The sequence below is a fragment of the Dipodomys spectabilis genome, unplaced genomic scaffold, assembly GCF_019054845.1.
Source record: "Dipodomys spectabilis isolate Male_0828 unplaced genomic scaffold, ASM1905484v1 ptg000215l, whole genome shotgun sequence".
Lineage (NCBI taxonomy): Eukaryota > Metazoa > Chordata > Mammalia > Rodentia > Heteromyidae > Dipodomys > Dipodomys spectabilis.
Genome location: NW_024870892.1, coordinates 8,968,616 through 8,980,927, shown reverse-complemented (window position 1 = coordinate 8,980,927; position 12,312 = coordinate 8,968,616). Strand labels below are relative to the sequence as shown.

The 12,312-nt window shown below is 48.9% G+C and overlaps 1 protein-coding gene across 2 annotated transcripts in view; it reads left to right on the top strand.

Annotated features, from left to right (window-relative positions):
- Nucleotides 1–1,470: 1,470 nt before the first annotated feature.
- The window catches only part of Dot1l (DOT1 like histone lysine methyltransferase), a 62,656-nt gene continuing 51,814 nt past the window's right edge, over nt 1,471–12,312 (top strand). Inside the window, exon 1 of one of the 2 annotated variants that reach the window (XM_042697299.1) lies at nt 1,471–1,807. In XM_042697299.1, the coding sequence (XP_042553233.1) occupies nt 1,727–1,807 (81 nt within the window). In that variant the 5' untranslated portion in view covers nt 1,471–1,726. The remainder of the gene's footprint in view (nt 1,808–12,312) is intronic. The other variant, XM_042697300.1, reaches the window with a different exon arrangement.

Here is a 12,312-nt window from a genome sequence, read left to right as displayed (position 1 = left end):
GATGACACTGATATATATTTTTTAACCATTCCTTTTTTTTTTTTTTTTGTCAGACTGGACTTGAACTCTGGGCCTGGGCACTGTCCCTCAGCTCTTTAGGTCAGGTGAGTGCCCTACCACTTGAGCCACAGTGCTACTTCTGGTTTTCTGGTGGTTTATTGGAGATAAGAGTCTCATGGACTTTGCTCCTTGGGCTGGCTTTGAACTGTGATCCTCAGCTCTCAGCCTCTTGAGTAGCTAGTATTACAGGTGTGAGCCACCTGCACCTGGCTTTAAATCATTCGTGTTGTGACAATTATCTCGACTATTCCACCTAAAATGAAAGGAAGAGGCCTGGTGGTGATTTAAGCTAGTAATCATAGCAATTCAGGAGACTGAGATCTGAGGATCGTAGTTGGAAGCCAGCCTGGGCAGGAAAGTCCGGGAGACTCTCATCTCCAATAAACCACTAGAAAACCGGAAGTGGAGCTGTGGCTTGAGTTGAAGAGGGTAGGGACAGCGCCCAGGCCCAGAGTTCAAGCCCCATGACCAACCCTCCCCCCCCCCCCCCCAAAAAAAAGGGCAGAAATGGTGCTGTAGCTTAACTGGACGAGTGTTCACCTTGAACAAAAAGAAACTCTGGGAGAGTGCCCAGGCCCAGAACTTAAGCCTCATGATCAGCAAACAAGCAAATGGAAGATTCCCCTTAAAATGAAAGGAAACTGGAACTGGGAGTGGGGCTTACTGGTAGAGCCGGGAGAGACCCTGGGTTTCATCTCAGAACTGCAAAATATATAAATACATAAAACAGAAAGCTCTTTATGGGAAGGACAATCTATTTGCTGGGCCATAACTGTGTGTCCAATAGCTGGTGCGTAGAGATGCTCTATAAGCAGTATTATTTATTTATTTATTTATTTTTTGGGTCCGGTCGTGGGGTCTGAACTCTGGGCCTGGGTGCTGTCCCTCAGCTCTTCAGCTCAAGGCTAGCGCTCTACCACTTGAGCCACAGCGCCACTTCCGGCTTTTTTCTTATGTGGTGCTGAGGAATCGAACCCAGGGCCTCATGCATGCAAGGCAAGCGCTCTACCACTGAGCCACCTTCCCAGCCCAAGCAGTATTATTATGAATGAGTATTATGTCTAATCTGGAGAAGGACCTTACACTCAGGGATTTATGGTTTTGTTAGCTGTACATCGGTTGGATTTGAACTCGCAACTTTCCGAGTCCTGTGGGTCGGTAGGGTTTCCCCGGGTTCTCATTTCCGGCTGCTGGGGGCGTGCAAGGGCAGCCGAGGACGTGAGCGGGAGCTTGCTCACGTGTGTACGTGCTTGCGTAGATACGTATAAGTCGGGAGAGTCTACGGGGGGCGTGGCAGCGGAGGGGTGGCGCGCACGCCGCGACGCGGAGATACGGTTGCGTACCGCCTCCTCACGCCGGGACTCCCCCGCATCCCCGCGGAAAGTGGTTCCGCCCAGCCCCTGGCTCATTGTGCTCACCTCACGCCAGCTCAAGATGGCGGCGGTGCTAGACATCCCGGGCCTGTGACTACAAAGAGGGAGCCGGGGGCCGGACGGGAGCGCGGCGGCGGCGGCGGCGGCGACAGCGGCCGAAGCCCAAGCCGGGCCCCCTCCCCTTGGCCTCCCGCCCCTCCCTCCACCCTCCTCTTTTGCCCGCCCTCCCGCCGGCGGCCCCGCCCCTCCCCCCACCGCCGGACTAGCATGGTGCGGCGGCCGCGCGCGCTGACATGGGGGAAAAGCTGGAGCTGAGACTCAAGTCGCCCGTGGGGGCCGAGCCCGCCGTCTACCCCTGGCCGCTGCCGGTCTACGTGAGTGCCGCCCGGGGAGGTCGTCCTCTGAGGCGCGAGGGACTTGGGCGACGGAGTCTTAGAATGGTGTTTGAGGACCCGGGTGTTCCCTCCGCGCGCGCGCGCGCGCTGGCCCGCGCCGGGCGGCTGCTGTTGCCCTGGTTATCCCCGGGGGCGGGCGGGCGGGCGCGGGCCGGCGCGGGTCCGGGCTTTCCCTAGGAGCCTGCGGCTTGCTGGCCTGGGTGTCCCTGGCGCAGGTCTGGGTGTCCCTGGCGCTGTCAGCTTTTTGTGCCAGCTTTTGAGGACACGCTGTTCCTTGTGTTCCCCCCCCCCCATCCCCCTTCCCCTTTCCCGGTTGATGATTCTCAATGAAGGATTTCTGCCTCTGGAGTCTTGGGGGCCAGGGACAGAGTGACCCTGAGAAGTCGAGAATGTTGTCCCTATCATGTTGGTAGACAGGACTGGAATGACTTTGGGAAGTCAGGAACGTCGTTCTTGTCATCCCAGTGACCCTTGCAAGATGTCAGGGAGAATGGAAAGTATACAAAGGCGTCCCTTCTGGGGGTTTTGGGAAGTAGGGGGGGGGGCTGGGGCGTGGGGGTATATGTATTTTGGGTCGAAGTCAAAGTAAGCAGTTTTGGTGGGTGCCTGTGGGCTAACACTGAGGTAGGGTGCAGTTTTGCCCGGGACCTAGTGGATAGGGTCCCCACATTGGTACCCTCTTCTGCTCTTTGGCTTGGCTTGTGGAAATGAGGCTGCCGGGTCTTGGGTGAGGTGGAGACTGGTACTCTGGCTTTTCCTGTTGGGCTGCTCATGCATCCTGCCCGGGTGGAAACTCCCACCGGGTTCCATTCTCAAACCTGGGAAACTTTTAACTCCTCCCACCACTCATTCTATTAGGCCCGAAAGATAACAGAGTTAATTTTGATTTCGTGCTCTTCCCATTAACAAACTCTTTTGGGGGGGGGAGGGTTGACAGGTACTGGGGTCTTATAACCACAGTCAAGTTGCAGAACAAATCCAGCCACCCTCAGACTCCCTCTCCCCTCTGTCACCTGTCTTTCAACTCTCAGTCTTAATGCCCTTAATTTAACCTTGTTTTAGAAAGTCAGAGGAATTGAATCAGGGTGTAGCCTTGCATTGTTTTGAGTCTCATAGTCACGTCTAGAGTTTTTTGTTTGTTTTGTTGTTGTAATTGCCTGGGGGTCCAGGCTGGTGTGTTGGCTTGCTCAATTAGAGCTATGCCATCTGAGCTACAGCTTTTTGCTGGTTATTTTCCAAGTTGAGTATCTCCAATTTTTCTTTTTTCTTGTTGTCAATTGTGGGGCCTGAACTCTAGGCCTGGGCACTGTCCCTGAGCTCTTCAGTTCAGGCTAGTGCTCTACCACTTGAGCCACACGTCACTTTTGGCCTTTTCTGCTTATGTGGTGCTGAGGAATTGAACTCAGGGCCTTGTGCATGCAAGGCAAGCACTACTACTGAGCCAACTTCCCAGCCCCTCTCCAGTTTTCCTACCCAGCTTATTTCAAACTGTGATCCTCTGAATTTTAGCTCCCTAAGTAGCTAGGATTACAGGCCTGAGCCACAGGTACTGGGGCTGGTGTGCGTGCGTGCTTGTGTGTGTGTGCTTTGTGTGTGTGTGTGTGTGTGTGTGTGTGTGTTTGTGATAGTGATACTGGGGCTTGAACTCAGGGCCTCACTCAGCTTTTTTGTTCATGGCTGGAGCTCCACCACTTGATCCACACCAAGAGAAGAGAGAAGAGTCTTTTAGATTTGGCTTTCTTAGCCTGTCTTTGAACTCTTGATTTTCAAAACTCAGCCTTCTGTGTAGCTAGGATTATGGATGTGAGCCACCAGTACCAGGCTTGCCGTAATATTCTGTTATTGCTGAGTTCAAAAACCATGGTCATGTGTGTGATCATGGTTTGTTGATCCATTCATTCACCTGCTAGTCACTGGACTCTGGGCTCTTTTCCAGTTTTTCATGATAAGCATAAAGCTGTATAGACCTATAGACCTTCGAGTTTAGTTTTATGTGAAATGAGTTCCATTGACCCTGAAGACTCCTAGGAGCTGGCATCTTAAAATTGCCATCTTTGAATGTCAAGGAGAGAGTTAATTTGTTGCCCCTGCTCTTTACTCTAAGGATGAAGATGAAGGCTAATGCAGTGGCAGTGGCTAGGTCCTGTCTTTCATGAAGGTTTCAGTTGAACCTAGCTGGCTTTGGCTTTCCAATGTCAGGCGGGAAAGATCACCAATGCACCAGTGCCTTTCCCTCCCTGGCTGGGACCTCATTTGGCAGGAGCCAGAGTGCTGGCCCTAATATACTTCTGATGTCTTGTGGGCTCTGTCCAGCTGTAGTTGTCATGGGGAGGGGTGAGATGGAACATAGAAATTCCCTACTTCCTAAGCATGAGTGAGGTGCAAAAGTTTTTTTTTTGTCAGTTGTAGGGCTTGAACTCTGGGCCTGGGTACTATCCCTCAGCTCTTCAGCTCAAGGTGAGTGCTCTACTACTTGAGCCACAGCACCACTTCTGGTTTTCTGGTGGTTAATTGGAGAGAAGACTCTCATGAACTTTCCTGCCTGGGCTAGCTTTGAACTATGGTCCTCAGATCTCAGCCTCCTGAGTAGCTAGGACTACAGGCCTGAGCCATCAGCGCCTGGCATGCAGCAGCTTTTTATAGCTCTACAGTGCCCTCTTCTACCTCCTTCCACAGTTTCTATGAATGGAGGGGATTCTGCAGGAGAAATGAGGGGCAGTACCTTGTAAGAAGGTTGCCATGAGAATGGTAACCCCATGACCATGGCATGAATTAGACTACTTGAGAAATTTGGATTCTTGGAGTGTCCCAGCAATTCCTGTGAGTGTGTACTTGTTAATAGTTCTGGAATTGCCCAGAGCTGGAAGACTGTAAGACTGCATTCTTAATCTCTAAACCTTGTAAAGTGAAGGTAGGTCCTTTGTGCACAGAAAGGTCAGCAGTGTGTTAGTGCCATTTTGGTTGTGGGAGTGGTATGGGTGGCTTCTTGGAAGGATCTTCTGTAGGAGGAGAAAAGGTCACATGGCCACAGCTGTCTTCACTTGGGAATGTCCAGCTTTAGGACTGGGTTTGCACATCTGACAAAGTGAGATTATTGAATTGAATCAGGTTCTGGGTAATCTCCTACATAGGCAGTCCACAGCAGCATTTCTAATGCAAGATGACCCTTCTGATAGGAAAGGTACAAGTGCCATTTGTAGTGGCTTGCCTGGTGGGCAGCTTAGGGGAAAAACCGAGGTTGGCCTTCTCATTGGTGACTCATGAGGCTGTGGGTGGTGTTGGAGTCAGCCTCCTCTTGGCTGAGTGCCCCTCTGATGAGGGCTGCTGAGTAAGTTGGTGAGTAGTGGTGAGGGGTGGAGTGAGCCATCCTCAGTCTTCTCATTGACTCAGAAGGTATTTTCTGATGCTGACCCTGGAGGATGAGTGTCCTGCCTAGTTCCTGAACACAAGGGTAGGGGGAGGCAGATTAACCTTTAGATTGCCTTGTGTGGGCGGATGACTTGCTCTCCAAAGAGAAGGGATAAAAGACAAAGACTGGGATTCCATATTTGGCATCATGAGCTGTAGTTTTAGTGTTCTGGTCTCACAAATTCAGATTCACTGCTTACTCTGTTCCAGACAGATATAGCATAAGTGGGAGGGAGACAAGCCAGGAACTGGGGAGATGTAGGGAGTTGGTGAGTTGAACTGCAGAGTTTCACCCCTCCCCCTTTCGCTTTGGCCTCTTGCTGAAAGTTCTTGTCTTTTTTTCAGGTTAACCTTTTTATTATGGGGTAATTGGAGATTCACGCAAGCACAGTCATAGGAAATAATAGAGAGATCCTGCTGTGTTCCCCTCGTTTTCATGGAACTCAGTCCCAGGTGAGGAAGGAAGGCCCCTCACCAACAGGATGGCAACCCTCTAGGCTGGGGGCCCATGCAGAAGTGATCAGTTCTGCTTCTCTGCTATGGAAAGGTTAAGCCAGTCATTCTATTGGGACTTTTGCCCTCAAGGGAAATCTGGGAATCTTGTGGGGTGGTGGTGGAGGTGGATGGGGAGAACAGGGATGTTGCTCAACACCCTGAAAGGCACAGGTGACGCTACTGTGTAGAACAGGACCAGAGACTGAGAAAAATAATGTCCATTATTGTCTGAATTTCAAGGGCATGGGCTGCCCAGTGTCCTTGAGTTTAGATGGATGTCTGTTATATTTATTTCCTGGGGTTCTCAGGAACTCAGGTTAGACAGGCTTTCACCAAAACTTTGGCTTGCTCTGTATAGGTTTTTACGTTGCCTGAGCATTAGTAATTTCAGTAGGCCTGATTCAGACACACATATGGGTGTATGGCCTGTGTGGGTATGGGGCTGAAATGGGCAGGCAGTCTCACATGTGTAGGCAGAAGAGAGATAATTACAATTTAGTAACTCTGCCCCTCTCCTGACACTGGGGGCCACTCATGGTCTGTAGCTGAACAATTTTTCTGGAGAGGAGGTTGGGAGTGGGTAAGATGGTGAACAAAGGATTGGTTAGTTAGAACCTGGTTAGCTAGAGTAGGGACTATAGTCCTGGGCCCTTTTTTTTCCTCTCCCTTTTCAGGGTAACCTTTTTATTCTGAAAAATTATAAAATAACCTTAAATAACAACTTGTAGCTTAGTGATAGCACATTTGCCTGGCATGTATGAAACCCTGGGTTTTGCCTCAGCACCACAAAACAACAACCAGAACAAGTTTGAGACATAAACTCACATATCATAAAATTTACCCTTAAAAGTGTTCATACAGGTCAGTGGTTCCCTCTTATTCGCATTTGAACTCAGAGCCTGTTCTTGTACAGCTTGTTTACCCAGCTGGCACTTTACTACTTGAGCTATACCTTCAGCCCAGTTTTTTGCTTATTATTTGGGAGATGGAGTCTTAAAGATTTTCTGCCTCAGGTGGTTTGGAACCATGATCATCTGGATCTCAGCCTCCTAAATAGGATTGATTACATGCATGAATGATTAATGCCTGGCAAATTCAGTATTTTTACAGATGGTACAGCCATTATATCTCTATAGGTTTAGAACACTATTTTGCTGAAAAGAAACGCTGTCCCGGTGAGCAGCCCCTCTTCAACCTACAAATCCACTTCCTGTCTGTGGATTCTTCTGTTTTGTACATTTTCTGTCAATGGAGGCACCCCACAATGTGGGGCTTTTTTTTTTTGGGTGCCAGTCCTGGAGATGAGTTCAGGACCTGAGCATTGTCCCTGAGCTTCTTTGCTCAAGGCTAGCACTCTTCCACTTGAGCCACAGCTCTACTTTCTAATTGGAGATAAGAGTCTTAGGGATTTTTCCTGCTGAGGCTGGTTTTGAAATGTGATCCTCAGGTCTCAGCCTTCTGAATGGCTAAGATTATAGGTGTGAGCCATGGGTGCCCAGCTCACTGTGGTGCCTTTTGTGTTTGGCTCTCTCATTGAATAAATGTCCTGAAGGTTCCTCTACCTATTTGTTCATAGTAATCCAGTGTGTGGACAGACTAGGTCATTTGTAGTAAGCCACCAGTGAGGGATTTCATTCTGAGATGGGTCACTTGAGGGCAAGCCAGTGCCCCAGGTGGAATTTTTGTAGGTTCAGGGAGCCTCAGGGAGTCGAGTGTGTAGGGGGGGGGAGCCTTTGAGCCAAGGTTCTTGACTATGTTCTTCTAGAAGGGAAAATCAATCCCTCTGTCACAGAGTGGTCTATGACAAGGAACCATTTTTTACAGTGAGGGCAAGAAGAGTTCTAAGAGCAATGGGGGTTTGTCATTGTGTCATGTGTCCTCCTGTCACTTGATAGTAGCCTGGGTAGGTGGCTTCAGCTTTTCCTTAAGACTTCCAAGCCCAAATTGTTTGGCCCCGCCCATTCAGGAGGAGACTTTTGTCTGAGGCCCTACCGTTGGCATATGTGGGAAATTGCTATAGAAACAGCTGAAGATTTCATTTGTCTTTGGTCTCAGCCCTGCCCTGGAGCTCTTGTTCTATGGATAACTGAATCCCCATTCTATAACCACCTTCCTTCCTACAGGAAGAAGGCCAGCTAGGAAGCAGGGTTTCCTGATGTGTGGGCCAGTTTTGGTGTCAGTGAGCTGCCTTGTGCTAGGCCAGTCCCAAGGGCCCTATATAGATTTCTCAGTCAAATTTAAAAGTGTTTTTCTTGCCTGGTACTGGAGGCTTATGTCCATAATCTGTTACAAAAGGGGTGAGCTCAAAGTGAGCTGGGCAGGAAAGTCTATGAAAGTCTTATCTCCAATTAACTAGCAAAAAAGCTGGAAGTGGAGCTGTGGTTCAAGTGGTAGAGTGCTAGTCTTGAGCAAAAAAAGCTTAGTGATAGCTCCCAGGTCCTGAGTTCAAGCCCAGGACCAAAAAAAAAAAGTGTTCTCTTGCCAGGTGCCAGTGGCTCACACACCTGTAATCATAGCTACTCAGTAGACTGAGATCAGAATCATGGTTTGAAGCCAGCCTGTGCAGAGAAATCCAAGAAAGTCTAAGACTACTTCTTTTTCTTCTTTTTTGGTTCTTGGACTGAGGCTTGAACTCAAAGCTTCTTTAACTTTTCCCCTTAAGCCTGGCATTCTATGACTTGAGCCACACCTCTACTTCTAGATTTTCTAGTTAATTAAGAAGGTAAGTTTCTCTCTCTCTCTCTCTCTCTCTCTCTCTCTCTCTCTCTCTCTGTCTCTCTCTGTCTCTCATCAGTTGTGCTACTTGAACTCTGGACCTGGGCACTGCCCTGAGTTCTTCAGCTCAAGGTGAGTGCTCTACCATTTGAACCACAGCGCCACTTCTGACTTTTTCTGCCTATGTGGTGCTGAGGAATCACACCCAGGGCCTTATGCATGCAAGGCAAGCACTCTACCATTGAGCCACCTTCCCAGCCTGACTTTTTTTTTTTTTTTTTTGCCAGTCCTGATACTTGAACTCTGGGCCAGGGCACTATCCTTGACCTTCTTTTGCTCAAGACTAGCAATCTACCACTTGAGACACAGTGCCAATTCCGGCTTTGTATGTGTATGTGGTACTGAGGAATCAAACTCACGGCTTTGTGCATATGAGGCAAGCACTCTATCACTAAGCCATATTCCTAGCTGTCTAAGTAAGATTCTTTTTTTTTTTTTTGGTTGGCCGTGGGACTTGAACTCAGCCTGGGCATTGTCCCTCATCGCTTCAGCTCAAGGCAAGCTTTCTACCACTTGAGCCCCAGCACCACTTCATCCAGGACTTTTATCTCCAATTAATCAACAAAAATTGGTAATAGAGATGTGGCTTTTATAGAGTGCCAGCCTTGAGCAAAAAAGCAGAGCAAGAGCCGGGTGCCAGTGGCTCACACCTGTAATCCTAGCTACTCAGGAGCCTGAGATCCGAGGATCGCAGTTCAAAGCCAGCCCTAGGCAAGAAAGTGCATGAGACTCTGATCTCCAGTAAACCACTAGAAAACCAGAAGTAGCCCTGTGGCTCAAGTAGTAGAGTGCTAGCCTTGAGCTGAAGAGCTGAGGGACAGCGCCCAAGCCCAGAGTTCAAGCCCCAGGACTGACCAAAAAAAAAAAGGGAGCAAGAATGGAAGGCCTGGAGTTCCAAGTTCCAGCACACACAAAAACATGTGGCTCAAGCCTGTCATCCTAGCTATTCAGAAGGTTGAAATCTGAGGATCCCAGTTCAAAGCTAGCCTGGGCAGGAGAGTCCATGAGAAAGTGGCTCAAGTGGTAGAGCTTGAGCTGAAGAGCTGAGGGATAACACCCAGGCCCAGAGTTTAAGCCCCATGACCGACATGAAAAAAAAAGAAAGAAAGAAAGAAAAAAGAGTAAGTATGGTGTAAGTAAGTAGATACTATATTGAAAATGAACTATAAAATTTGTAGGCAGGGATGGGAGAGAGAAGAAAGGGGTTACATTGTCCAAAAAGTAAGGTACTTATTATCTGGCATAGGTAATGTTAACCCCTTTGTATATCATCTTTATAATAACAGTTAAAAAACAAAACAACAAAAAACCTGGCTAAGTGCTGGTGGCTCATGCCTGTAATCCTAGCTACCAGGAGGCTGAGATCTGAGGTTTATCTCTGATAAACCACCAGAAAACCAGAAGTGGTGCTGTGGCTCAAGTGGTAGAGCATTTGCCTTGAGCTGAAGAGTTCAGGGACAGCACCTAGGCCCAGAGTTCAAGGACCATGACTGACAAAAAGAAGAAAACAGAAAACAACACACACACACACACACACACACACACACACACACACACACACACACACACACACACACACACACACACACACACACACACACACACACAGCACCTAGGCCCAGAGTTCAAGGACCATGACTGACAAAAAGAAGAAAACAGAAAACAACACACACACACACACACACACACACACACACACACACACACACACACACACACACACACACACACACACACACACACACACACACACACACACACACACACACACACACACCCTAGGCCCAGAGTTCAAGGACCATGACTGACAAAAAGAAGAAAACCACACACACACACACCCTCTAACAATAAAGTTGTGGAGAGCTGAGCACTGGTAGCTCATGCATATAATACTAGCTACTCTAGGGGCTGAGATCTGAGGATCACAGTTTGAAGCAAAGAAAGACTTAGATTAATCACCAGAAAATGGTGGAGGTAGAGTTGTGGCTCAAGTGGTAGAGCACAAGTGGACAGCACCTAGGTCCTGAGTTCAAGCCCAGTTCCTCCAGTACATACACATCCACACAAAGTTAGGGAGTAAATTTATTCAATGTACATGTGTGCACATGTTGGCAGTATGCATACAATCCAAGTAGACTTAAATTTTGGGCATTTTACATTCAACACATGCTCGTCCCCCCCCCCCCCCCCCCCCCCCAGGCAATCATTGGGCTTGAACTCAGGACCTGGGCAATGTCCCTGAGCTTCTTTTGCTTAGCACTCTATCACTTAAGCCACAGTGCCATTTCTGGCTTTTTCTGTGTATGTGGTACTGAGAAATCAAACCCAGGGCTTCATGCATGCCAAGCAAGCACTCTACCACTAAGTCACATTCCCAGCCTCAGCTTTCTTTCTTTTTTTTTGTCCGTTGTGGGGCTTGAACTCTGGGCTTGGGCGCTGTCCCTGTAGTCTTCAGCTCAAGGTGAGTGCTCTACTGCTTGAGCCACAGCGCCACTTCCGGTTTTCTATTGGTTTATTGGAGATAAGAGTCTCACAGACTTTCCTGTCTGGGCTGGCTTTGAACCATGATCCTCAGATCTCAGCCTTCTGAGTAGCTAGGATTACAGGCATGAGCCCGGCTAGCCTCAGCTTTCTTTTCTTTTCTTTCTTTCTTTTTTTTTTGCTGGTCCTGGGGCTTGAACTCAGGGCCTGGGCAATGTCCTTAAGCCTCCCTGTGCCTGTGCTCAGGGCAAACTCTACCACTTGAGCCACAGCGCCACTTCTGGCTTTTTTTGTTTATGTGGTACTGAGGGATCAAACCCAGGGCTTCATACATGTACTCTACTACTAAGCCACATTCCCAACCCCCTCAGTCTTTCTTGATGCATGTCGTTTGCCACGGTTCGGTGTGGACTCTTTTTTTAGGGGGTCACCTTCCTCTCCTCCTTCATAGTATACTGTGCAGAACCATGTGGGATGCTACAGGAGCAGCCTTGCAAGTGCTGGGTGTTGAACACCTGGAGTAGAGGCTGCTTTGTACCTCACATGAGGCAGTGCCTGCCTTTCCTATCAGCCTTTGGCTTCAGTCTCATCTGGACCCCTTACTGGATTCTCTGAAAGGCACCCAACTTTGGTTTTCTCCCTTCTCTTTTTCACCTGGAATTAAGTATTTAGGTGATCTTCGTAGGCTACTCCCTCCCCTCCCTCCTTTTTCCCCCCCCCCTCACATCAGCCAGGGTTGGGCTGGGAATATAAACTTCTTCCTGATCACTTGGCTAAGGACTCTAGGCTAGGATTCTGCAGCATTCCTGATTTGGGTTTTTCCTGATCACACAGGAAGTGTGTGTGGGTTGGGAGGGTGAGCTAGTATTGTTGATGGGTCTGGCTGGCAGTGTGTCTTTAGCTGTGGTTTGGTTCTGATAGCTGTCACTGAGCAGGACAGTAGCCCAAGTGAATTTTCTTTCCCAGTGACCCACTGCCTGGGTGTGTTTTCTCAAAGCTGTGTCTGTGATAGAGCCAGATGAATCACAAATGTGGGCAAGTCTTGAGATCTTGACTCAGCCACCTTCCTGAGGAATCCTTTCCTTTCCCTTTCCCTTCCTTCCTTCCTTCCTTCCTTCCTTCCTTCCTTCCTTCCTTCCTTCCTTCCTTCCTTCCTTCCTTCCTTCCCTCCCTCCCTCCCCCTCCCCCCCCCCCTCTTGTTTGTTGTGAGGCTTGAACTCTGAGCCTGGGTGCTGTCCCTCAGCTCTTCAGCTCAAGGTGAGCACTCTACAACTTGAGCCACAGTGCACTTCTGGTGGCTAATTGGTGGTTAATCCTGAATAGCT